The following is a 23780-nucleotide window of genomic DNA, read 5'->3' as shown; positions in this document are numbered from 1 at the left end:
TGAGCAAAAATAAAAACAATACTCTGATTATTTTCAAAGTCCTATTGTGCCCGGATCCAATACTTTTGCACACTCCTTGCATGTCCATAGTGAAAGTTTTTCTTCTCCTTTTCCAGAACCTTTGAACACTGAGATGTGTTGTCTGCCCGCTTGTGCCATCTTGGCTCTACTCTGCCTGGGGTCACCGGTCCACAGCACCAGCGGCCCGCAGGCCGGCCTGAGGCATCGGCAGGGCAGCTTCGCCATGGCCTTGTACCGTGCCGTGTCTGAGGGCCGCGCCGACACCAACCTGGTGGTGTCGCCGTCCGGCGTGGCGGCCGCCCTGGGCCTCCTGCAACTGGGTGCCCGGGGCAACACCAGAGCTCAGCTGGAAGCCGGCCTGGGCTACGACGTCAACGGTACGGCACAGAGCGGCCGGCCCCATTGGTGCCAGGCGGGGTTGCGGCTCGCCCGAGGAGGGTTCGAAGCTGTGATACCTGCCTCCACGCACCGCCCGGCTAATCTCATTATACACACGCCTGCTTGGAAGCTGTCGGGTTAAGAGGTCACCGTGGTTAATTACAAGCGGGGCGAGAGCTGCCAGTCAACTAAGTCTAACGTCATGCCCCGCCCCCACACGCAATGATTACAATTGAAATGTTTTGCTCAGTGAAAATGATTTCAGCGGCTGAATTTTGTGTATTTGTTCGTAGATGCTCACGTTCGAGAGCTCCTGCGGCAGTGGCAAGGCGAGGTGAACAGCAGCAGCAGCACTCCAATGACGTCAAAGGAGGCGTGGCTACAGCAGACGTGCGTCCTGTTGGTGCAGAGCAGCATTAAATTAGCTGCCGGATTTGAGCATAATGTTGAAACCTGGGCTGATGTCAGTGTGATGAGAGATCACCGGCAACAGAACGACTCACATCGAGGTAATGCTAACAATTGACATGTAAACAGGCTAATTGCTAACAATCCGCATCTTTTGGTTGTCATAGAAACACGTGAAGTACTGAGCATGCGCAATGGTTACTTGTGTACAGATGAGGCATGGCTCCCACTACAGGCAGGAAGCAGTAGCGGAGATTTATCTGGCTCTGGTGAAGTTCAACAGGCTGAGGCCTCAACATCGTTGTCGTCACTCTCGACATCGACATTATGGCCATCCGGCCAGCAGATGGCACTGTTGAGCAGAGTTGCATTCAAGGGCACTTGGCAAAAACAGTTTCACACTGTCAACACGCACAACCTCCACTTTCTGCTCTTGGACGGCACCACAGTGAAAGTGCCTATGATGCATCAGTCCACTGAGGTCTACTTTGGTAAGGAACATCTTGCTGTCATTTTTGGTGATTTCTTTAACTACAATAACTAATTTTGCTGCAAGTCTAAAATGGAGACATTTCTGTTCCTGCTCAGGTCAGTTCCTAACACCGTTTAACCAAAGGTACTCGGTCCTGGATCTTCCCTACTCTGGAATGTCCCTGAGCCTCCAGGTGGTCCTCCCTGTGGACCGCAAGACCCCGCTGTCTTCCCTGGAGGCTCAGCTGAGCTTTCGCCAAGTGGCCTCCTGGCAGGCCGGTCTACGCAAGACCAAGATGGACGTCTTCCTGCCCAGGTGACCAATCGTTGGGCATTGTCATTAGGACAAACCTTTTTCCCGGTTCTTATAATTTGGGCATGTTTAGGTTCAAGATGCAGAAAAAGTTGAATTTGAAGTCCACACTTCCTGCCATGGGAATCGCAGATGCCTTCAACCCGTCAAACGCGGACTTTTCTGGGATTTCAGGTCTGTGTCCGGTTATGCGAACATGTCTGAGAGCGCTTCTAATAATCCGACCGGTCGTTTGTGTGCGTAGCCGAGGACTCGCTCTACATATCCGACGCCTTCCATGACGTTGCCATCGAAGTCACGGAGGAAGGGACCAAGGCGGCTGCCTCCACAGGTAAGACATAAAAGATTTTTTACGTTTTGCCAGAAGATTATTTGGACTTTTTCGTTGTGAAATGATTTTTCCCCACAAGATTGTATTATCGACAACGCTACTGACTATACCATCCTAATATTTGAAGTATTTATGGTTATATTGTCGTAAATTTCCAGATGAATTGAACCGTTTGTTGTTTGTAATAAATTGAAAATGATGCCATGTTTCAGCCATGGTGTTACTGAAGCGTTCCCGCTCTGCCGTCTTCAAGGCAGACCGGCCGTTCCTGTTCCTGCTGAGACACGTTAAAACAGGTACTTTGTTTTTGGCTATTAGCTTTTTTTTTGTTAGCCTCAACATGTCCCTTTAAGTGATTAGTTACAACTTTGTGTATTTTTCAACAGGATCCATTTTGTTCATGGGCAGAGTGACGAACCCCGCCGACCAATCCTTTTGAGATGTTTTTAACGTGACGTGCACACAGTATTTATTTTGCAGGCATTTCCGGAAAGAGAGATCATATTTTTGTAAATGTGTAAATAAAATTTTAATACATTTTTTTTACACTTGCTATGTATTTTGGTTCTTTTGTGGCACTCTCACATTTTCATCCAGAAAGTGTTTGTTGGACTTTTTGAAAATGATATGCTTTATTCCACTCTTAAAACATTTTATATAATTAAAAGCCCTTTTTTTTTTTTTTTAATCGGAGTAATGTTTTGATTAAATATAATAAAAAAATTTTCCCGACCGACAAAGACAGTCATCAAAATTCACGTCTTTTGGGAGACTTTATTAAGACGGTGGCCATTCACAGTGTAAAATAGAGACTTTTATTCATGGAAATACTTACAAAAAGGCCATTATTATTTTCTCCACCACGACAACATCTTTTAAATATTACTCTAGAATTATGTACAACTTTACAGTGTATTCAAAATACTCTTTTGGTAGCCTGCTCACAAACAAAAAAAAAACAAATAAACACACCTATGGCAGATTTTGGTCCCGGTTGGAAAGCAAGTCCTGATTTTGCATGGTTCTAGAGATCACACAACCCGCCCCGAAGAAATAATCGAATTGCCTTTTTGTGTTTCGCAGAGCCCGCCCAAAAGAAAATGACAAAGCAACTCATGTTAGCGTGGTTTGGAGATTTCTTAAGCCGTTCGTTCAAAGAAAATCACATCTACGACAAGGCGTTCTTTTCAATGACATTAAATAAGTCTGCAATTGTACACAAGTGCATGTGAGAGAGTTCAAGATTTTATGCCACTTCCTGAGCTTTTTTTGTCCCTGTTAATCTACCATCGACCAATCGCATCGATTTCTGCTCGCCGTGTGACACGCATAGCTTAAGTAGGTCGTAGATCGTTTGATCTACGGTCTCCTGTTGATAAATTTATTTGCTCTTAGGTTGTCCGTGGGTCGCCGGTCCGATAGCTCTTCGCTAAAGTTTGTCCTGGTCATTTGTCAGTCGACTCGTGGTCACTTCTTTTTCAGTTCGTTCAGTCGCCGGCCGCTCGTTTGCTCTTTGGTTTCCCGTCAGGTCGAGTAGAAAGTCATCCATGGGTTAACTGACCATCAGTCTACAGACAGTTGCTTGCAAGACATCAGTCGGTCGTCAAATGTCCGTAGCCCTTCGGTCGACCGTTCCGTCGCCAGTCGGTCATTTGTCCAGTGAATGGATTTGCAGATGTCAGTCAGTCGCCCTTTGGTCAAACATCTGTTGATCAAGTAACTTTAGACTGTCGGTCACCAGTGACTTGTTTCCAAGATACCTTTGTTCAACTCATCAATTAGTTGACATGCCCGACAGTTGCCCGCCGATCAGTCCTGTCGATCTATTTGTCGGATCAATAACAAGGAGTGCTTGTATTGGTGGAGAGTCAAATTTGAAAGAAAAACCCTCAAAGTGCCGCTTCAATAAAAAGCCGTACGAGCAGTCTTAAGGTTCTGGATTGGCGGGTGGGACGACTGAGCAATTCGGTTTCACGGAAACCACAACCCGTTTGCTCCAAAACGCCACAGGAAGTCGTCACGTCCGTCATTGGAGAATACTCACGTCATCCGGGCTGAAAATCCGCCGAATAGAAAATAGAAGTCCTCTTTGTTAGTGGGTTGGTTAGGAGTTCAGTTTTGGACAAGGCGGTGGTCAGAGTGCATCCACGTGGTTGGTGTTGTTGGACCTGGTGTGGATCTCTTCCAGCAAATTCTCCAGTTGCTCGATCAGAACGCGCTTCTTGAATCTTGGCATGGGGGAAAAACAGATTAGAATGGAGAAAAAAAGAACCTTGTACAACTCAAATTTTTTTATCTTTTAACGATAGAGAGTAGAAAAATAACTAAGAAAATGTGATTGCATAAATGTGCACACCCTAAATGTGCAGCGTATCTCAAGCTTGCTCTTGACTAAAGAAAAAGGGAAAAAAAATTCACCAGGAATTGGTTAAAAAAAATCTTGCAAGTCAAGTTGTCACTGTATTTCACCAAAAGACAAAAAAGTACCTGGCTGCCTCTTTAATGATATTTTGGAGGAAAATGAGCCTCGTTTCCAAGGTGCCTTGGATCTGCTTTAGGAAGTAGAAGATCTTCTCATAGTCTGAAAAGAAGCAATGAGTATTTATTAGGAAAAAAAAACAAAAAAGGATATATTTCTGAAGTTGCATACGTCTTCCGGGCTTCCTGATCTCCTTGGTGATGAGCCCCTTGAGCTCGTTGTTGACTTTGGTGGTCTCGGTGTGGATGTGTTTCTTCAGAGTGGTGGGAGACAGGTACCTGGGATGGTGCTCCCCCGCCAGGATCACTTCTGGCCTGGCCTCCTCTTCCTCACCCAGCTGACCGTTCTCTTCCTCCTCCTCCTCCTCCTCCTCCTCCTCCTCCTTCTCCTCCTCCTCGTCTCGGTGCTGGTCATCCTGCGAGTCCGAGTGGTTTTCCTGAGGGTCGGCGGGATCCAAGGTGTCCGAGTCGGAGCTCGAGTCCGCGCCGCTGCAGTGGTTCTGGTTGAGGTGGTTGATGATCAGTTCTGGTTCTCCGTCGCTGTTGTCCACGTCTGGAACGATTTTGAAATGAGCGTGTTGCCGAAAAAAGAAGAATCGTTTGTTCACAACCGTCAGGTTCTCTCACCTGAGTCTGGTCGAGGGCTGGCTGGGGGAGTAATGGGGGGCGTGTAGGCCCGACCTAGGCGCAGCAGGGGTGACATGCAGCGCCTTCTCTTAGGCCCGCCGCCCGTCATATTGTTGTCTGCCGGCCTCTTCCCTTTATTCTGAGGGCTGGTCACAAACTCGTCAGCCTCGTCGATCATCATGCCCTAAGAGAGGAAAACCAAGACAAACGCGTTAAAAGATTTATAAGCGGCAGGTCTAGATTTTGGAGATGGGGTCAACTGGAGAACCTTCTTATCCAGCTTGAAGGGATTGCCAAAGGTGTGAAGGCGCTTGGGCTGCTCGGGGTCGGCGTCTCGGAGGGGCTGGGGAGCAGCTTTCAGGAAGTCCTGGTAATTCCCCATCTGAGCGATGGGAACGCTGTGGAGCTGATCTGCGCAGGAGACGACAGACGGACATCACGGTTAGCGTTTAAGTACACTTCAGATGTACGTTGGTGGTGAGCGACAGTCTGAATACCTGCGTCGTAGCCTCGCAGTGTGCAGACTGTGGTGTTGAGAAAGTTTCTCCTCATGCGGCTGAGCTGGTCCAGCAAGTGACTACGGGGAATGTCGTAAGGGTTCCGGAAGCTCTGAGGCTTGAAGCCCTGGAGAGGACATCGGATATGGAAGAAATCAGCAGAGCCAATAAATGCTGGCTCTCGATGCAGTTCATTAAGTGAGAGAACCAGTTGTGCATTTAATAAAGTGACATAGGCTGACCTTGTTGAGGAGCGCCAGGTGAAAGCCCTGGAACTCTTTTGGGTTGAGCTCCAGAGGTGGCGCCGGGGCATCACCCGAGAGACTCTGAAGTTGCTGGATGAAGTCTCTGCGCTGTGCTAGCGAGATGCCGCCGCCCCGCCACCGTACCTTGATGCCCGACTCAGGCAGCGCCTTCTTCCCGATGGAGCCGATCAGGCGGTCGTATTCCATTTTGGTCTGGAAGTAAACAATGTCATATGAGAACAGGACAGAGCCTGCAAAGCGAGTTGGCTTATTCCAGTCGAACCTGCTGGCTTAGCTTCTTGAGGTAGGAGACCACGCTGTAACTCAGGCCGTACTCCATGTTGTCAGCCAGAAGGTTGGGAGCTCCCATGATCCTCAGCGCCTTCTTCAGGGACTGTGGGAGACGGGAAGACAAAGAGGTCAGCGGACCAAATAGAGAGCCCAAACGAAACGGCCAAAAATTGTGTGTTTTTGGGTACCCACCCCAATGTAATACGGAGGCATGGTCTTCAGGTAGTTCTCAAAGGACTGCCGCCACTTGAGCGTGGGCTTGAACTTGTGCACTTTGATGAGGTCGTCTACGGTAAACAACGCAAACAATTGTACTATTCTTGTCTTTCTATTTGCTTCACCATCTCCTTTGCTTTTGTGTCTCACCCAGAAGCGGCAGAAGTACGGGGTAGTTGTAGGGCATGACAAACAGGTTGACGCAGTTGAGCGCCGTGCTGGCCTTCAGGTAGCCGAAGGGCTGGCCGAGGTCACTGTATTTGGCACTGTTGCAAACAAACACCTGAGGAGCGTAAAAAAAAAAAAACTTGATATAAATTGGGGTATGTTAATGCAGGTATTCATTTTGTCCACTTGGGGTCGCTTCAGAGCAAAGATTTTGCTTCAACCTTTTGGAAAGTGACTTAATCGGTTAATCGTTGGAAGTTATATTGCAGGGAGCTTGGAGGGCACGCTACCTGCCAGCAGGTGTGTGGAGACTTCCTCTCCAGGATGTACTGGGTGAGCGGCGAGGGCTCCAACTCATATTTGTCAAAGGGAACCTTGTCGATCACCATGGGTTCGGCGTCCAGGCAGGAGAAGCGAACGTGCGGGTGGGCCGAGCGGGGGGGCTGGGCGATGAATGTAAAGTGAAGATTCAAACATCAAGTGGATTGGAATTTTCCTCTTTGAACCTCTTCATGTTCCTTACCAGCGTGGGGGAGTTCTGGTCCGGCCAGAAGGCCTCGGGTACGGGCCAGTGTCCGATGGGAACGCCCGTTTTGGGATTAGGCCGGACGTAGATGAGCTTGTGGCAGCAGTGCCAAGGCTGAGGGCCAGGCTTTAATGCCTCGGGTGGAGCATCTGGATCCCGCCCGCCCCAAAAATCAAAGACGTTACTACACGAGATACGTTTACTACACAGGGGGGACGCCCGGACGAGACTCACCGTCCAACGGGGGAGGGTCAGGCCCTGTCTTCTCAAAGTTAATGACCACCCCGCTCTGGATCTTCTGGACCAGAGACTCCAGACACTGATTCAACATGCGCTGGGAGAACACACTGTAGGAACGCCCTGATAAAATAAACCGTGACAAAATACATGTTCTTATTTGGAGTCGGTGAACCAGTCGCAAAGTTCGTCTCGTGACCGGAATGATGTGTTTCGCTTCGAAGCACATGACTCAACTGGAGGCGCAGGTTTGAGATCTGCCTACCTCCAGTGACTTCACACATGGGCGTGATGGGCGAGTCGTCGGACGGGACGCCGCCGACCGGATCGGGCTCCACCGACGCGTGACCGGGGATCCGCAGCACTAGCGCAAACAGACGCTGGTCCCAGCGGAAGGGCTCCTTGGTCAGTTCGCTGCCCGGCAAGGGCGTCGTCAGGGGGAGATGGAGCTGCGACATAAATCGTTTTTTTTTTTGTGTATGTGCCTTTTCCATGGAAAATGGTGACTTTCGATTGATATTGTCAACACTGACCTCATCTTGGACACCCCCAGTGGTGGTCAACTTGCTGCCATCGGTGATGGCGATAATGATAGCGGGCTCGAGAAAGAAAGGGTTCCTTCCCTACCGAGACAAAGAAACCAAAGCAAAGTGTTTTAATTCCAAGATTTGTAAAACAAGGAATCCGCTATCAAGATAGCAGTAAAAAAAAAAAAAAAAGAAAAAAAAAAAGAACCAATTACTTTTGCGGCAACTTTCACTTCTTTAAGCCCAAATGCTTTTTAAACAATCAGGATATTTATTGTCTTCCACTAATGAGGCTTAGAGGTGATAGTTAAACTGGCTTTCCACTGTTGCTAAGCAACAGTTCATTTTGGTTGCTAATACAAGATGAAGTACATGGTGGTTATCACTGAGGGACACAATCACTCCTCTCCTACTAATGAGGTTGGGATTATGCCCTCTCTCCTCCCATCTTCTTCGCCCGACACGGTGCAGGAGGCACTTTTCATATTAGTGTGACCTAACATTAAACATTAACGAACAAAACCTGAGATTTTCATATTCCCTAATTTAAGTTTTTTTGTAAACATTTTTCAATATAGCTTGACCCAATTCTATATCATTTACATATAAGTGTGATTTTAGCACCTCATGAACAAAAGTAAGGGTGTCCCCATCTGTTATGAAAAACATTAAATAGGCATTATGAGTGTGTTTTTGTCACAGTATGCACATGGTTGATGCTTGGAGGACTGGGGGTTGGGGTGGGCGGGAGGGGGATCCGAGTGTTTTTAGGGACTTGTGGCACTTGAGCGCCACCTACCTGCCCGTAGTTGTCAATGCCAGTCACTAGTCTATTTAGATTGAGTAGGTCAAAGGCGGTCCTCAGTGACTGGCCCACGGTGGTGAGTCCGGTGGCCTGCAGATTCCTCAGCTCCGTCATGAACGTGGCGTGGCTCTCTTTCCATCCCGCCTTCACACACAGAAAAGCCACACATCAGGTTAATGACATGCTCATTCTAACTTCAAACACAGCCAACATATTTTTTTCTTTTTTTTTCGTGGTTACTTCTGACAGTAGGAAGGCTGGGACCTTTCATCTACAGCTGCACATAACATTCCTAGATGCGTTATTACTTTTAATGAGCTCTAACAAGCTAGCAGGTTTCGTCACTGTTAGTCATTAGCAAGTGTATGAAAAAAAAATTTGATTCAATAATGGGGAAATCCACAAATGCATTTGCATTAGATTGTTGTTTGCTGTTATACGTGATCTAAATGTTATGATATTACTACTTGTACAAGTCCTCCTATGGTGGTTCATTGGGGGTGGTGGTACTTGTAAGTATTCGTAGCTAGTGGTTATAGTAGAGATAGTAGCAGTAGTAGCAGAAGTAATGGCATTTAGGGTAGTATTACAAAGCAGTAATAGTTGGGCTTAAAGTAGTAATAGCGGTGGTAGTGATGTTAATAAAGATGGTAGTAGCAGTGGAATTAGGAGAAGCAGTACTGGTAATTACTTATTATAAACAATAATATTTCATAGTGAACAATGTAATTAGTTTGGGTGGTAGTGACTGTAGTAGTGATATCAGTAATGGCAGTCGGACTAGTAGTGGTTGCAGTAGCAGTACAGGTGCTGGTAGTAGAAGTAGTGCAGAAAACGTAGTAGTATCATTAGGGGAGGTAGTAAGACTATTGTTTGCAGTAAAAGTACAAGTATTATTATAGGTGGTATTAGTAGCAGTGGTGGTAGTGGTTGTGGTGGAGTATGGGTGGTAGTAGAAGTGGGGATGGTGATACTTAATAGTGGTTGCAGCATAGTAATATTAAGAGTTACAACTAGTAGTGGTCTGTGAGTGTGCCCCCCACCCCAAGGATGTATTTGTAAAAATAACTCCCAGAGTTCCTCTGTGCTCTGTACAAAATGTCGGCCATGTTTTAAAGGGGGCATGGACGGCGAGCTTCCTTCTGAGGTGAGAACTCTTTTTTTTTTTTTTTTCTCAGGGGAGCTTACAACACACTCAGCCTGCCTTGTGAAGGGAGGGGGACACTCATCACCACGATCAGTCTGGGCCAGTGTAAAGCCGACATGAGCCGAACATGAACTCTACCTTGATCCCGAACGGAATGTCTTCATAATTTACCAACATGTACCGGTCCCCTCGGCTCGCCGGATCTCTGCCTCGGAGCTGTGGAGATAGTAGAGAAGATTTAGACCTAAGAGTTGGACTTTTTTTTTTGGTTGTTGTTGTTGACAGGTTGAGCCAGAAAAAAAAAAAAAAGAGGAATTGTCACCCGAGCCGAGCGGGATGGGTCCCGCCAGTACAGTACCTTCATAAAAGTCTCAACAGCGCCTTTTGCTATGTCCAGATAGGTAGTGCCCAGATGGCTGCGCTGGTTCATGGACGCGGACGTGTCTACCAGGAAAAGTAAAACGGGCATTTTGTGGTGCTAACAACACGTTCTGCATGGACTTGGGTGTCAATACACAACCAAAAAGACCATCCCCCCAAAAAATCAAAATAAAAATCTTTTGTTCTCTCGCTGCCTGCCGCCCGTGTCACCTCCTCGGCTAGCTAGCTAGCTGCTAACTAGCTAGCCGGCTAACTGTCTGTCTCACACATTCTTTCCACCACACAAAAAAAAGTGTCGGAAGAGTGAGTGGCGAGGCCCCCCGCTTGGCAAACTGAGCTAAATAACTCCCACCCGAGGGGCAGCCCTTGGATTCACGATGGGTTTTGGCAATTTTGACAATATTTTGCGAATAGTCCTAAGTTTCATCGCGACAAAGTTCGCCCTCACTGTAGGTCCCTGCTTCTCTCTACACTGACTGTACCGAGCGGCTTCTGGCAGTTTTACTGGCAGCTTGGTTCGCCGGCCCCGCCTCTTTAACGTCACATGCTTTAAACGTGGTGCTCTGATTGGCTTTTATGCCCTAACTGATTTCCATATTCAAATAGGGGTCGCTAGATCGTTCTGCGCATGCTCACTCTGCTCAGAGGCAAAAATGCAAAGAATCATTTCGTGTTCATGCGTCATGTGGCACAAAACACGCGGCGATGCAATGTCGTAGTTTAAACCCAGTGAAGACTGTATACCACGGTGTACCCTTTACGACTAACGACACTTGTGACGCTCTTCGAACTCACAGGTTGAAACAAGTAAAAGTGAGTTGGATTGATAACGTCATCACACGCCCTGCAGCTCGGAGAGGACAAAAAGCATTCTTCATTTTCCCATGTGCAAAAATGCATAAAGACAGATCCAGCAGCAGCTTTTATATAGGAAGTAATGGCGCACGCTTCTTGGGACACTTTTATTTTGGTTTACACGCCAGAAAGAAATGTGTGAAAGACTTAGATGTTGTCTGTATTTGTCATATGACACTCAAGCAGTAGCAGAAGGCGAGTGCGATTGTGCAACACACAATTTGCATAATGACGTGGCTCCTTGGTAAACACCACCACTTCCACATAAACGAAACGGAAATAGTCCTGATAATGAAAGAGGAAGTAAAAGAAAAGCTTTGTTCGGGAATTGTTATCAACCAACATGACAGAGCAAAGAAGAATGAAAAAAAAGCAAATAAACATGATAGTCAAGTTAATGCTTTTTTTACTTGTCGTAAATGTGGTAGGTCTAGCAATAAACATAGTAATAGACTGGTAGTGTTAGTAATGGTGGTAGACTTGTAGTAGTGGTTCTGGAAGTACCACTACAACTTGTTAGCAGTAATGTTTGAAGAAATTCCGGTAGTAGTAGTCGGGGTCAACGGTAGTGGTATTATTATTCTTACTATTATTCGTAATAATAGTAATAATAATTATTATTATTATTATACAAAAATCACTGATCATTTAGTTTTCTGTACCGGAAGTTTTACTTTGATGACCGGAAGTAGGTGTCGCCGTTTGAGGCGCTTGTAGTGTCAGCTGACAATTGGCACCCCCCACCACCCCACCACGGAGTGGACCGACTGTCAGGCCCCGAGTGACTGCAACCTGCACCGCGACACACAACCATCGCAGCCCGTGATTCGTACTCTCTCTGATCCGTGCTTGGGGGTCTACGCTTTCCCGGCGTGGGGGGGGTTTGCGCATGACTGTAGCAGCATGGCGGCCGAAACCGAGCCGCGACCGCAGGTTCGGAAGCCCTGTTTGCTGAGCAAGATCGACGCCTTCCAGGACGTGGTGAGCGCGGCGGTCATCATCCCCAAGGAGGACGGCGTGATCAGCGTGTCTGAAGACAGGTGAGCCGCCTGCCTGGAAGACGCGCAGTCCCCGGCTTTGGAAGCGCCATTGACGCCCCTCCTCCTTCGCACCTTTCCCCCCCTCTCTACGGACTCACAACCCCGCTTGAATATTCATTCGCCCATACATATATTTGGACAAATATTCATATCAGATCCGTATCCTGACCAGCATGCTAGTTAGCAACATGCTAAATTGGAATGTTTACAATAAAACAAATCCGTCTGTATTGTACGGAAGAGGATCACGATCGTATTATGTCGCCGTGTACCTTTAACGAGAAGTTCTGTAGTACAGTTTTTAGTTCTGGTAGAGCAAGTGGTAGTCGTACTAATAGTCCAATTAGTAGGAGTAGTGTAGTCATTTAGTTTGCAACTAGTATGGAACTTGTTGGCCACCGTAGGCCTTCATATTCTTACAGACTTGCTGTAGATTGAATCAAAACAATTTTTCATTTTTTTGCACCCAAACAGGACGATTCGGGTTTGGATGAAACGGGACAGCGGTCAATATTGGCCCAGCGTCTACCACGCGATGCCATGTGAGTTTGCTTCTGCTTTGTTTTTTTATATCGAAAATGATTGACGTTATTGTGGACAAAGTGCAAAAAAGCTTCTTTCGTCACTTCCAAACTCTGAGCTCAGTCGCTTTCCTTTTCGATCCCTTGTGCTTGTGTATGTTTTAACTCCGAACTCCTTTTAGGTGTGATTTTTTTTTTGAGTTAACCTTTTACTCACTTTGTAAAAGCAAACACGCAGTTAATGACTTCTTGTTCAGAAAGATTTCAACATTCCTACGACGTCATTCAAATCGTGCGTGTTTGTGCGTCCAGCTTCATGTTCCTGCATGACCTTTAACCCGGAGACCAGGCGTCTGCTGGTGGGCATGGACACCGGAAGCGTTTGCGTAAGTAACCGCCTGGATGGCTGTCTTGAAATGTTGCTCTATGTTAACACCACCTCTTTGGTATTTCCAGGAGTTCATCCTGTCTGAGGATTACAATAAGATGACTCCCACACACACCTACCAAGGTGAGTAGGTTCCAACGTTTGGTTGTGCTTGTATGTCATTGGCACGGATGTTCTTCGTAGCCCACCAGGGCAGAGTGACGGTGGTGGTGTTTGTTCTGGAGATGGAGTGGGTGCTGAGCACCAGCCAGGACAAGACCTTCACCTGGCACTGTTCGGAGAGCGGACAGCAGCTGGGATCGTACCACACCTCGGCCTGGGTGTCTGGACTACAGTATCCTGCCTGTTGGCTTCTCATTGATGAAAACCCCGACTGACTACATGACTGTTTGACCAACTGATATAATGATCTGACTATCTAATCAAGTCATTGACTATCTGACAAACTGTCTGACCAATTGTTTGTTGTCATGGATTTTTTTTTTTTTTTGCCCTTAACTCAATTCTCTAAGGTTCGACGTCGAGACCCGACACGCCTTTGTCGGTGATCAGTCAGGTCAGGTGACCATTCTGAAGCTGGAGCAGGATAGCTGCAGCCTGGTGACCACCTTCAAGGGACACACTGGTACAAACGTTTTTGAAAAAATATTTGAATTGAGTTTTTAATGTCACTATCTTTTTTTTTTTTTAATCTTACAAGTAATAACAAAAACTAAAAGTAAACCTACTCTGAAACCAAATTCAAAAAAACAACTATAATCAAATTTCCCGAGCTACGACAACCCTAGTTTACAAGTCATGAATGCGATCATTATTCTTCAGTACAGAGTGTGCATAATGACCGCCGTGACCTTTTGGCTGGAAGATAAGTGCCAAGTAAGCACATTTGAATAGTGGCCTTGTTCCGTAGTATCCCCCGTGCTCCACTAGGGGGCAGTATTTTCATGGGTGTGGATGAAATAAGACTACCCACCTCTTTCCAGGTAACGTGACCGCACTGTGCTGGGACCCAGCCCAGAGGGTTCTGTTCTCGGGCAGCTCCGACCACTCCATCATCATGTGGGACATCGGAGGTCGCAAAGGCACCGCCATCGAACTGCAAGGCCACAAGTAGGAGTACAAAACACGTCGATTACACGTGTCGCGTTTGTCCCACACGTAACGTGCGCTCGCGTGTGACAGCGACAAGGTGCAGGGCTTGTGTTACGCCTCGCACACTCGCCAGCTCATCTCGTGTAGCGCCGACGGCGCCATCGTCATCTGGAACATGGACGTGACGCGACAAGAGGTAAAAAAAAAAAAAAGTCGCTTCTTATGAGCTCATTTGTACGTGTGATTTTTCATTTCTTCATTTGTGTGTAGACTCCAGAGTGGCTTGACAGCGACTCGTGTCAAAAGTGTGAGCAGCCTTTCTTCTGGAACTTCAAGCAGATGTGGGACAGCAAGAAGATTGGCCTACGTCAGGTACCAAAATTAAAAAGCGGTGGAATTATTTGGACCCCCCTCCCCACTTTCATATTTGTCTATCAATTGTTCAGCATCACTGCAGGAAGTGCGGTCAGGCTTTGTGCGGCAAGTGCTCGTCAAAGCGCTCCACTATCCCGCTCATGGGCTTCGAGTTCGAGGTGCGCGTGTGCGACGGCTGCCACGCCTCCATCACGGACGAGGAGTAAGCCACCCGCCGCCATCTTGCGTCGAGTCATTCCCCTTGAATTTTTGTCTTCCGCCTCCCCAGTCGCGCCCCCACGGCTACTTTCCACGACAGCAAGCACGCCATCGTGTACCTGCACTACGATCCCACCACAGGTTGTCTGCTCACGTCCGGAACCGACAAGGTGGTCAAGGTAAGCCGGGAGCTCACGTCGTAGTTCATTACGAAAGCGTGACTGACATTATCTTGTCCGTGTGTCACTTAGCTTTGGGACATGACGCCCGTGGTATCATGACGTCCCCGTCCCCCCCCCCTCCCACTAAGGCCAGGAAAAACTCCGCACGCCAACCGCGGGACGGCAGCCGTCGGCAGAACGGGAAGGGAAGCGGAGGCCATTTTTGGATAGTGGGCGTTCATGGGTGGGAACCTGTAAGCTCCACACGAGTGGTGTGTACAGTTTGATTATTTATTCTTCAAATGTGTGTCAATGCAAGAAGAGCAGAAAACACACAATCATGAATTCTCATCAGCTATGATCTGATGTCAGTGTTGCTGTGTGGTCTATGTCGATGCACTGGAGTACCATCTAAAGATGGAAAATATAGAGCGATGGATTTGTTTTTGGTTTTTTTAATCAAGGGTATTCTTCAATCGCCTTGGGGGGGAATCTATAACGTCCATTCCACTAAGCACTTAAGTTTATTTCCTTCAAATGTGAAGGGGCACCAAAATAAAAGCCTGAAGCTCCAGGAACTTTTCATGACGTCTTCTCTGTAGCTGTAAAGCTCGTCAAAAAATAAAAAAAAAAGGTTCCTGGATTTCTCTAAAGGTTTATCTAGCTGTGTTTCTAGTTTTTCCTGGCAGGAAAAAGAGAATCACACAAATAGAAGTCTGGCTTATAACTAACAGGTCAGCTTCAATCTCGCTTATACTAAAACTATTTGGTTGAAGCGGTTGTGCACAAAAAAAAAAAAAAAAAAGGGACGATGTGTGCTGATTGGTGGAAATGAGGTGCAATCATTCCATCTGCTGAGTCTTACTGTGCGAGTGTAATACTCGATGAACATCATCACATTATAGTGCAGGACTTTTTCGGTTGGTGACTCAAACTGTATTTAAAAAAAAAAAAAATGTATGATGGGCCATATGAACATTCTGTGTTTAATGAGTTGTGATTATGTGTGAGCAATGCATTAAAGAAGCACAAAAAGTTTCTGATGCGCAAAATTCCTGTTCAATTTTGAAGTTTGTTTTCTTTATTACAATTTTTTTTTTTGTTTACCACTAAAGTTTAATGTCCTCCCAAATGGGTGCAATTTGGTCCTTTCACATGTTCTATGTGGCTCATAAATTGCACCTGACACTGCCGATATTTGTTAGCCTGTCAAGTTTCATTCTACTTTGGTCAATATTAAATATTAAAAAGTACATTCACAGTAAATCAACAACGGATTAATCCATAACAGTATGCAGGTACACAATTTAAAAATATGATAATCTTATGTTTGATTTTTTTTTATATATAATTAGCATGAGATAATGTAAACATAATTGAGGAGTGTTGAAAAATGATTTTTAAAAAAACCCATCAAGGTTTGAACCTTAGCGCCAAGTCGTGGAGTACCGCCAGGAGCTTCTCTTGGTCCTGTGTCGTGGACTTGGACCAGGCCAGTGGGAGGTGTGTGGCCACAGCATGGCGATCTGGAGGAAATAACAAGATTCCATCTTCTTTTCTCCAAGAATACGCTTTGATTATAAAAAAAAAAAAGTTTCAGACCTTGAAAGAAGAGTCCGCTGGGTTGTTTGGCAGCAGCCTGGGACAGGGCCAGCCACACCACCGTGTCGGCCCCCATGGCCTCCGTGCGGAGTTTGTTCTGCATCTTGGCGTGGAAGGATGGCATGGATGACTGCACGGCTACAGCAAAGAACAGACAAAGCAATAGAATATACGTCTATTCATCTCAACAACTCTAGGGGGCGCTACTGAGCCGGGACTCCTAAATCCTTGTGACCACGTCATTATTGAGCACCGTTTTTTTTACACTTGATGCCTTCCTTTTTAGAATGAAACCTGATCTCCCCACATATTCCAATGGCATTTGTGTCGAGATGTTGACCCGGTATCTACCCGGTGTGTCGGCCCATCCCGGGTGCATGGAGGAGAAGTGGATGTCTTTGTGCTGAGCGGCCCACCTCTCTGTCAGTATCACCTGCTGCCTCTGGACAAACAAATGACGACACGATAGATCAGCCTGCATTCCTCCCTCCTTCTCTGTTGCTGTTTCTTTTTTTTTTGTGTGTCGCTGACTTTGTTCTGAGCGTAGGCCATGGTTCCATCGAAGGCGCCCTTCTCAAACTGCAGGTCGTCCACATTTAGCTTTTGCGTCAGCATGCCGCCCGACGACACAGTCACCTGCCAGGAAAAGTGAACCTTTGTAACCTTTTGAAATATTCTGTGCATGCTTTTAGAAATACAAACATTGGATGGGCAACGCCACCGATAGGCTCGTGGAAATATTGTTGCTTTAATTTTTAAGCCTTTAAACAACTTTAGTTTGAATGCAGCTTAGTTGCTAGGTCGTCTTACATGAGCAAATCTGGTATTTTAACGCCCCCTGGTGGCCTAGACGCGCACACACACAACATTTTTTGCTGTGTGTTTTTTACAAAGTGCAGTTCAAGGCCTTTTTATTATTATTACTATATTATAAATAATTTTGCGGTTTTGAATGTGGTGTCTCAGATGAACAATATGATATCCACTCACCACTCTGGGATCCGTTGCCTTCTTCAGAGCAGGTAGAAGTGCTATAGTGAGAATGTACGTGCCTGAAAGCAAGATAAGATAAGTGAAGTATTTACATTTTTTGGGGGTTTGCAAATAGACTATTTGTTTACTATTTCCAAATACTGAGTGATGCTGTAACACTCACATAGACACAGTTTAAATGTCTCCAAAAACAGACAAATGTTTTTCATCCGCATTATGGCTGTCCTTTTTTTTTTTTTTTTTTTTTGACATTCAATCACTGACAAAATATTGGACATTACATATTTGACAGAAGCTACCTGGAGATTTCTATGCTGTCTGACCTTCTCTTAGCATTGATCAATTCCTTTTGAATTTTCATTTTGTGGTTTTGCTAACCGAGGGTATTTGTAGCAAAGTTCTTCTCTAGACCTTCCTCGGTCAACTCGCGCTGGTTGACCATGCAGCCTGCGTTGTTGATCTGGTGTCAGACATCGCACAATCAGTAACAGTATCAAATGTACACACGTATGTACACACGCACAGTCTTACCAACACGTGTAGGTCATGACTCTGTGAGAAACTCTGCGCAAACTCCCACACTTGTTTGGCACTGGACATGTCCACAATGTGGATGTGAACATTCTGCAACAAACAGCAGAAATTCCAATCATTAAACTCTAAGAGCTGACTCCTAACTACCAAGTCAGGATGCCTTACCTGGTTCTTACTCAGCTCCACAATTTCCTGCTTGGCGGCTTCTGCTCGCTCTTTGTTACGACACACCATGTGCACAGTTCCCCCTGCAAAGGCACCCAAAATCATCACGCAATAAAAAGTCAAAGGCACTGAGGGTGGCCATCGCTCACCTCTGCTCGCGATCTCATGTGCCGTGGCTTTGCCCAGACCACTGTTGGCCCCCGTGATCAGGAAGGAGCGACCATTCAAGTTCACATTCAGGTCGGATGCCACAAAAGTCTTGGCGGCTGCCTCGTAGCCACTCCTGGTTCAAGTTCACATGGATATACGTATTTAAGTCACTACAAAACTACAACTTTTCAAAAAGCTTGTTTCCTTACATTCTGACAACCAACAACATTTTCTTCTAAAGAAAATTGAAAAAAAAATCTAAATTTAGAGAAATTATTTCAATGTATTGAGCTTTTTCTTTTCTTTTCTTCAGACTAAGAAAACGTGTTAAACAAACATGGTTATATTTATATGACCACAACAATGTAACTACATTTTTCTTGATTTTTGGAATTACATGCTTGTTGTTTGCCAGTAGTATTTTATCTAACATCTTTCTACAATACAACGACTTAAAAATGAAGGGATAAAGTAAAAGATGGATTCTATCAACTGGTAGAATTAAAGTTATCTTCAGTCAGACAAAATGTAACCTATTCATATTTTACACGAAGGGAAACGCAAATGACAAGGGTCACTTCTAACCATATCTTATTACGAGCTATTTATTTTAACTTACTTGGTGTATTCTTGTAGTCCTTTCATAAACCACACGGTGTTCCTGTACATCGACATGTTTTTGGAATAAGTAGAAAACTTTAACTCGCTTTTTCAGAAGGAAAATGTGAAACGTTTTCGTGTCATAACACCTGATTCGAGTTACGTATGTTGTAGTAGAAGAGAATTGGGAGGGGAAACCGGAAGTTCCCAACAATAACCGCGGATGCTCACAGTGCCCCCTGGTGACAAAAGAGGTACGCAATTTCCGGTTACAATCATATCTTTCACACTTTTTTGCACTTCGCGATGACCGAAGTTTCACCTGGCAATTAAACGACTCAATTTTTTTGTATAAAAAAGGTAATTCTTATTTGAAGAAATAAGGCAGGGCTAAAACTTCTTATTAATCTGCTAACTTGCTATATTCCAAACTTGTCGCTTCCGTGTACCAGTCGCCATGGCAACGTACTCTTTCCGTCCCGTTAGCACCGTCGTCGTTCTGTTTTGAATGTGTCGATACATTTGATTGTTTTATTCAACAAATATTTCCCCGTTAGAAGTTTATGACATACTTTCCATTAAATCCAGTTGAACTTCTAACTCCCGCCTTGCTGAAAGGATATTTTATGGAATATGACTACACAGAGGTGGGTCGAGTAGACAAACATTCTTGTCAAGAGTAATGTAGGAATCAAGTAAAAATAAAAAGTACTCCTCCAAATAATTACTAAAAGAATATTCAGTGGGAAAAGTACTCAAGTACTGAGTAACTCATCGATTACTGTATTATGACTTGCACATGAAGTTTCTGAGACTTGACTGTAGTAATAAACTTGTCATTGTTCTGCTCCTTAGTTGTGATGGACGACTACGAGGTGGTGTGTCCGATCGGAGAGGGTGGTTTCGGGAAGGCCTTTCTCGTGCGAACCAAGGCTGATGGGAACGACCCACCGTGTGTGGTCAAAATGATTAACCTCGCAAAGGTTAATGTCAAATCATTATTCTTCTTCTTCTTATTATTATTATTATTATTATTTGTATGTGTTTAGATGTCAAGCAAGGAGAAGGAAGCTGCAAGAAAGGAGGTAGCTCTTTTATCCAACATGGAACATCCCAACATTGTGACATTCATCCGCTCCTTCCAAGGTGTGCATGTGTGTGTACATGTGTCTCGTGTGCACGTGTGTTACCGTAAACGTGCGTACGTGCGTAGACAGGGGTAGCCTGTGTATCGTTATGGAGTACTGCGATGGAGGCGATCTGATGATGAAGATCAACACGCAGAGAGGAGTCTTCTTCACTGAGCAGCAGGTAATAGACAGGACACTTGATTAGGTACACCCATAGGAATTGTTTGAATTCGGGATGTATTTGTAATTCCTTATCTGTGTTGTTTATTGTCCATCAGATCCTGGCCTGGTTTGTTCAGATCTGCCTGGGCCTCAAGCACATCCATGACAAGAAGATCCTGCATCGAGATATTAAAAGTCAGGTACATCAACATAACGACAGAACACAAATGTCTCGTTTCCCAAGTTGTATGTGACAGTTTTCTTTTTTAATTTACGTTGTAGAATATTTTCCTGAGTGAGCGAGGTGTTAAAGTCAAGCTAGGTGACTTTGGCATCGCAAGGATGTTGACTCAGTACGTCAGTGCCCCCATACACGTCCAACGGGACGGAACATCAGATAACCGTGTCTGCATGTGTGTGTGTGGACGTAGTACTTTGGAGCTAGCCAGAACCTGTGTGGGGACCCCTCACTATCTCTCTCCAGAAATCTGCGAGAGTCGACCCTACAACAATAAAACGTACGTACACGCGACTCGTACGATAACGTACGAAAGCGATGTGGTGCGTTTGCGAATTGGATTTTTGTGTATCGGACTTTCAGGGACATCTGGTCTCTGGGTTGCGTCCTCTATGAACTCTGCACTCTGAAACATCCAGTAAGCTTCAACACACACACACATAAATATAATACTCTCCTACAAAAGTAAAAACGATTCGACGACTATTTGTGTCCAGTTTGAGGGCAACAGTCTGAGTCAGCTGGTCAGTAAGATCTGCAGGGGGCGCTATAACCCCGTGCCTCCTCGTTACTCCTACGACCTTCGCATGCTGGTGGCGCAACTCTTCAAGGTCTCACCCCGGATTTTTGCGCGTGTTATTTCTCATGGCACGTGACCAAATGAGTGTCTTTCACTCGTGTTGCGTTCAGGTGAATCCCCGCGACCGTCCCTCCGTCAGCTCTTTGCTGCAGCGTCCTTTCCTGAACAAACACGCTCAGGTTGACAGCCACACTCATTTGACATCATTTGGTTTGGTTTTTGATTGGTGTGTGTGTTCATGTGCGCAGGAGGTTCTTCAAAATACGAACACAAGTGCTCCCACCTGCAAAGCGACATCAGGTAACACACACATAGATGTTACACACGTTCGACAATCATAACACACGCCGGCTGTTGTGATGTAGACAGCAAAAAAAATTGCAAAGCGGCTGTGAAGAAACTTCCCGTCAAGCCAGAGTGGAGAGTCTGCGGCCCTGCTTATTACCCGGTAATTACACAAACCTTGGACATGCGTAACACGTTTTCCTGTCGTCCTTTATTGAGCTGTTTGTTTTTATGATGTCCGCCCAGCCCCACAGAGCAGGACACGTTCCTCAGCCTGCAGCAGGAGACACCACGCGGGATCACCACCAAAAGTCAGTTCAAATCCTAATCATCTCTGGGCTGAGTCTAACTTGTGTTACCGTTACAGGATCGGACAGTACCAGCAATACTTTGCCCGGCTGGACGCCTTCCACAGGGGGGACGTTTATCCTCCTCCACCTCTTCATCCTCCTCTTCCTCCCAGTGAAGACTACGTGGTCCCTCCGGTGGAACCTTACCAGCTGTGAGTGACCGACATTCGTCTGTATGTCACATATGCGTGTTACACACACGTAACATGCGAGTGTAACATACGTTTCAGGGTGGCCGCAGCTCGTGATGAATACCTTCAAAGGAGACAGGAAGCCAACCAGTACAAGCTGAGGGCAGAGAAACAGTTGGTGAGCAACAGGCTTCATCAATCCCAGGATTGTTTGATGACGTTAGCGCCGCCTCGTTAAGGGTCTGCGACCGAGTACGGCGGAGAGCTGCAGAGCGGCCGACGGATCGGAAGGCCACATGGAGTCGCGTGAGCCGCAGCACACACCCGCCGGCAAGAAACAGGACCAACAGGCGGTAAATCATCTGCGGCTGCGGGAAATTGGACGAATTGCGCCTAGCAAAGAAATTAACTCATTCAGTGCCGTTGACGGTTATAGACGTCAAATATATGAATTGGGTTGGCAGCGAATGAGTTAAATGTACATTTGTGTGTGTGTGTGTGTGTGTGTGTGTGTGTGTTTGTAGGAGTACTTGAAGCAGCTGCAGCTCATCCGACAACAATATCATCAGGAGATGAAACAGATGAGGTTGAGAGCTGAGGCAGAGGTGCGCACACACACACACACACACACACACACACACACACGCAAATGCAATAGAAATAACAAAGGCAGGATGGGTTCAAGTATATTTGAGCAGATTGTTAAAAATGCAACACATAAATGTGAAACAGTTGTGTTGCGTTTATTGATGTAGGCATTTGTTGATCAGCCGCCACAACAACACAACACCTTTGTGCTGGATAAAGAAACACAACCTTCCACTACACACACCCAAAAAAAAGAGCAGCCAGTGCAGGTAAAGCCCGCCTTTACTCGAATTGTATCGGGCAGCTGTTTGTTAGAGCATTTGAAAACAACGCAGGACGTGGAAGCGGCTTTGAGGAAGATCAGGGAGGAGAACCGAAAACAGAGGAGAGAACTTAAGAAGGAACACAAGAACCAGGTGATTTGAAGGACATCAGAACACAAACCATGCTGGTTTAGTTCATAACCAGAACTTTACTGGTAAGTCATCCAGTTTCAGAATTGTCTTTGGCATCTTCCAGAAGGGAATCATGTTTGAGATCCGTCTAGACGACGAGAAGGACTCCTCGGAGGAGGAAGACGAAGACACGGAGGAGGAGGAGGGAAAACTGGAGTTGGACCTTCAGAACCAGACAGTTCATTTGCAGGAGGGCGAGGACATAAAGGTCGAGGGTTGGGCCAAGCCGAGGAGGGGATGGAGCCAGGGACCACCGGAGACGCTGATGGAGGCTCTGGTCCACATGGACGTGGATTCTGGTGCGACGCTGGAACTTCAACCATGTCAGTCAAGTTTTTATTTTTGCATAGAAAGTGAAGAAGATGGATTTAGTGACATCTAAGGAGTTTTTGATGGGTCCACCGACTCTGGTAGGACAAGGTGTTTGTGCAGCACAGATGTGAAGACCTTCTTAGATTTGTTTTGCTTGAATGAGTACACAGGTGAGGAGAAGGAGGAGGAAGATGAAGAAGTCGCTCGTCGGCAGTGGATCTCCGGTCCCCCCAAGACCTTACTGGAGGCCATGGCCCAAGCCAATCTCACATGCTCCACTGTGGACTCGCAAGGTGAAGGTCAGAAAACGACAAAAACGAGAAGCAGGTTGCTACCAGCAACTTTGAAGTGTCCTCACTCTCACTCAACCCCTGAAGGGACGGAAGACCAGGACCAAGACTCAGATGTCGAGATGGACCAGGAGCGCCTGGAGCCCAGGTCGGACGATGATGACACGTAAGTAAACACACGGTGACGGAAAAACCGAACTTTTTGGTTTCCTCGGATGTCTTCCTATGTTTCAGGAACTTTGAGGAGTCCGATGATGATTTGAGGGAGGCTCTGTCCGACTCCATGAGGAACTTATTTGTCGCAGAGGACGACGCAGATGTAGAGACGAAGAATCCTGAAGGAACGGTGCCACTGGATGGTGGTGACCCGGGAGAATCCAGAACATGAGATACCCACAGACTTATTGAACGGATTTTTTTTGTTTTTCGGAGTGTAAGCCGCAAAACCATCCAAGGTGGTCTCCTCACTGCCATTAAAATCCTTCCAGAAGCTCACAAGTGTGTTCAGCTCTTTTGAG

General features: G+C 46.1%; 5 protein-coding genes across 9 annotated transcripts; 3 read left to right on the top strand and 2 right to left on the bottom strand.

Annotated features, from left to right (window-relative positions):
- Nucleotides 1-100: 100 nt before the first annotated feature.
- Nucleotides 101-2584, top strand: serpine3 (serpin peptidase inhibitor, clade E (nexin, plasminogen activator inhibitor type 1), member 3). Its single transcript, XM_085920796.1, has 8 exons — nucleotides 101-398; nucleotides 693-908; nucleotides 1020-1298; nucleotides 1396-1594; nucleotides 1665-1765; nucleotides 1836-1922; nucleotides 2135-2218; nucleotides 2309-2584. Exons 1-8 carry the CDS (start codon nucleotides 134-136, stop codon nucleotides 2359-2361), a joined length of 1284 nt encoding a protein of 427 aa, XP_085776922.1. The 5' UTR covers nucleotides 101-133; the 3' UTR covers nucleotides 2362-2584.
- Nucleotides 2585-2676: 92 nt separating this feature from the next.
- ints6 (integrator complex subunit 6) lies at nucleotides 2677-10580 on the bottom strand. Of its 2 annotated transcripts, XM_085920795.1 has the most exons (19): nucleotides 10045-10580; nucleotides 9825-9902; nucleotides 8534-8683; nucleotides 7741-7830; nucleotides 7473-7656; nucleotides 7205-7330; nucleotides 6968-7119; nucleotides 6735-6887; nucleotides 6427-6559; nucleotides 6253-6347; nucleotides 6053-6163; nucleotides 5767-5982; nucleotides 5525-5651; nucleotides 5296-5438; nucleotides 5028-5211; nucleotides 4573-4953; nucleotides 4410-4503; nucleotides 4279-4313; nucleotides 2677-4150 (listed from the first exon to the last, which is right to left on the bottom strand). In XM_085920795.1, the coding sequence occupies exons 1-18, from the start codon at nucleotides 10153-10155 to the stop codon at nucleotides 4298-4300; spliced, it is 2544 nt and encodes an 847-aa protein (XP_085776921.1). In that variant the 5' UTR covers nucleotides 10156-10580; the 3' UTR covers nucleotides 2677-4150; nucleotides 4279-4297. The 2 variants fall into 2 exon arrangements, with proteins under 2 accessions (XP_085776921.1, XP_085776920.1); XM_085920794.1 differs by lacking the exon at nucleotides 4279-4313 and having other exon boundaries at nucleotides 10045-10579.
- Nucleotides 10581-11614: 1034 nt separating this feature from the next.
- On the top strand, nucleotides 11615-14969 carry wdfy2 (WD repeat and FYVE domain containing 2). Its single transcript, XM_085919677.1, has 12 exons — nucleotides 11615-11962; nucleotides 12437-12504; nucleotides 12796-12869; nucleotides 12940-12994; nucleotides 13055-13205; nucleotides 13384-13496; nucleotides 13855-13981; nucleotides 14054-14159; nucleotides 14234-14335; nucleotides 14410-14540; nucleotides 14607-14715; nucleotides 14788-14969. Exons 1-12 carry the CDS (start codon nucleotides 11826-11828, stop codon nucleotides 14815-14817), a joined length of 1203 nt encoding a protein of 400 aa, XP_085775803.1. The 5' UTR covers nucleotides 11615-11825; the 3' UTR covers nucleotides 14818-14969.
- A 780-nt stretch (nucleotides 14970-15749) lies between these two features.
- Nucleotides 15750-20051, bottom strand: dhrs12 (dehydrogenase/reductase (SDR family) member 12). 2 transcript variants are annotated; one of them, XM_085919679.1, is made up of 12 exons: nucleotides 19932-20051; nucleotides 18891-18980; nucleotides 18761-18802; nucleotides 18141-18274; nucleotides 17992-18074; nucleotides 17824-17916; nucleotides 17671-17752; nucleotides 17290-17351; nucleotides 16831-16935; nucleotides 16651-16741; nucleotides 16300-16437; nucleotides 15750-16223 (listed from the first exon to the last, which is right to left on the bottom strand). In XM_085919679.1, exons 3-12 carry the CDS (start codon nucleotides 18784-18786, stop codon nucleotides 16111-16113), a joined length of 927 nt encoding a protein of 308 aa, XP_085775805.1. In that variant the 5' UTR covers nucleotides 18787-18802; nucleotides 18891-18980; nucleotides 19932-20051; the 3' UTR covers nucleotides 15750-16110. The 2 variants fall into 2 exon arrangements, with proteins under 2 accessions (XP_085775805.1, XP_085775804.1); XM_085919678.1 differs by lacking the exon at nucleotides 19932-20051 and having other exon boundaries at nucleotides 18761-18940.
- Nucleotides 18489-23686, top strand: nek5 (NIMA related kinase 5). 3 transcript variants are annotated; one of them, XM_085919671.1, is made up of 23 exons: nucleotides 18489-18506; nucleotides 18916-18995; nucleotides 19597-19724; nucleotides 19791-19887; nucleotides 19955-20052; nucleotides 20150-20233; nucleotides 20316-20386; nucleotides 20465-20551; nucleotides 20635-20689; nucleotides 20769-20882; nucleotides 20962-21030; nucleotides 21100-21151; nucleotides 21217-21299; nucleotides 21383-21447; nucleotides 21504-21638; nucleotides 21717-21795; nucleotides 21842-21970; nucleotides 22142-22222; nucleotides 22373-22474; nucleotides 22541-22621; nucleotides 22725-22983; nucleotides 23143-23271; nucleotides 23350-23432. In XM_085919671.1, exons 2-23 carry the CDS (start codon nucleotides 18965-18967, stop codon nucleotides 23430-23432), a joined length of 2112 nt encoding a protein of 703 aa, XP_085775797.1. In that variant the 5' UTR covers nucleotides 18489-18506; nucleotides 18916-18964. The 3 variants fall into 3 exon arrangements, with proteins under 3 accessions (XP_085775797.1, XP_085775798.1, XP_085775796.1); XM_085919672.1 differs by having other exon boundaries at nucleotides 18492-18506; nucleotides 21857-21970; XM_085919670.1 differs by lacking the exon at nucleotides 18489-18506 and adding an exon at nucleotides 23497-23686 and having other exon boundaries at nucleotides 21857-21970; nucleotides 23350-23428.
- The last annotated feature ends 94 nt before the right edge of the window (nucleotides 23687-23780 follow it).

This window comes from Syngnathus leptorhynchus, chromosome 9, assembly GCF_054491065.1.
Source record: "Syngnathus leptorhynchus isolate UIUO chromosome 9, UIUO_Slep, whole genome shotgun sequence".
Lineage (NCBI taxonomy): Eukaryota > Metazoa > Chordata > Actinopteri > Syngnathiformes > Syngnathidae > Syngnathus > Syngnathus leptorhynchus.
This window is presented reverse-complemented; position numbering and strand designations above follow the sequence as displayed.

Coding starts and splice junctions, on each gene's coding strand:
- nek5 (XM_085919670.1), top strand. CDS start 18,965: ATGCTCACAGTGCCCCCTGGTGACAAAAGAG. Junction 19,888..19,954: donor ATTCATCCGCTCCTTCCAAG/GTGTGCATGTGT, acceptor GTACGTGCGTAG/ACAGGGGTAGCCTGTGTATC. Junction 22,622..22,724: donor AGAAGGAACACAAGAACCAG/GTGATTTGAAGG, acceptor GGCATCTTCCAG/AAGGGAATCATGTTTGAGAT.
- ints6 (XM_085920794.1), bottom strand. CDS start 10,155: ATGCCCGTTTTACTTTTCCTGGTAGACACGTCCGCGTCCATGAACCAG. Junction 5,652..5,766: donor ACCTGGCGCTCCTCAACAAG/GTCAGCCTATGT, acceptor TGTCCTCTCCAG/GGCTTCAAGCCTCAGAGCTT. Junction 5,439..5,524: donor ACTGCGAGGCTACGACGCAG/GTATTCAGACTG, acceptor TCTCCTGCGCAG/ATCAGCTCCACAGCGTTCCC.
- wdfy2 (XM_085919677.1), top strand. CDS start 11,826: ATGGCGGCCGAAACCGAGCCGCGACCGCAGGTTCGGAAGCCCTGTTTG. Junction 12,995..13,054: donor TCCCACACACACCTACCAAG/GTGAGTAGGTTC, acceptor TGTTCTTCGTAG/CCCACCAGGGCAGAGTGACG. Junction 14,160..14,233: donor TGGACGTGACGCGACAAGAG/GTAAAAAAAAAA, acceptor ATTTGTGTGTAG/ACTCCAGAGTGGCTTGACAG.
- dhrs12 (XM_085919678.1), bottom strand. CDS start 18,816: ATGTCGATGTACAGGAACACCGTGTGGTTTATGAAAGGACTACAAGAA. Junction 18,075..18,140: donor ACATGAGATCGCGAGCAGAG/GTGAGCGATGGC, acceptor GTGCCTTTGCAG/GGGGAACTGTGCACATGGTG. Junction 16,224..16,299: donor CAGCGGACTCTTCTTTCAAG/GTCTGAAACTTT, acceptor TATTTCCTCCAG/ATCGCCATGCTGTGGCCACA.
- serpine3 (XM_085920796.1), top strand. CDS start 134: ATGTGTTGTCTGCCCGCTTGTGCCATCTTGGCTCTACTCTGCCTGGGG. Junction 1,766..1,835: donor GGACTTTTCTGGGATTTCAG/GTCTGTGTCCGG, acceptor TTGTGTGCGTAG/CCGAGGACTCGCTCTACATA. Junction 1,923..2,134: donor CAAGGCGGCTGCCTCCACAG/GTAAGACATAAA, acceptor GCCATGTTTCAG/CCATGGTGTTACTGAAGCGT.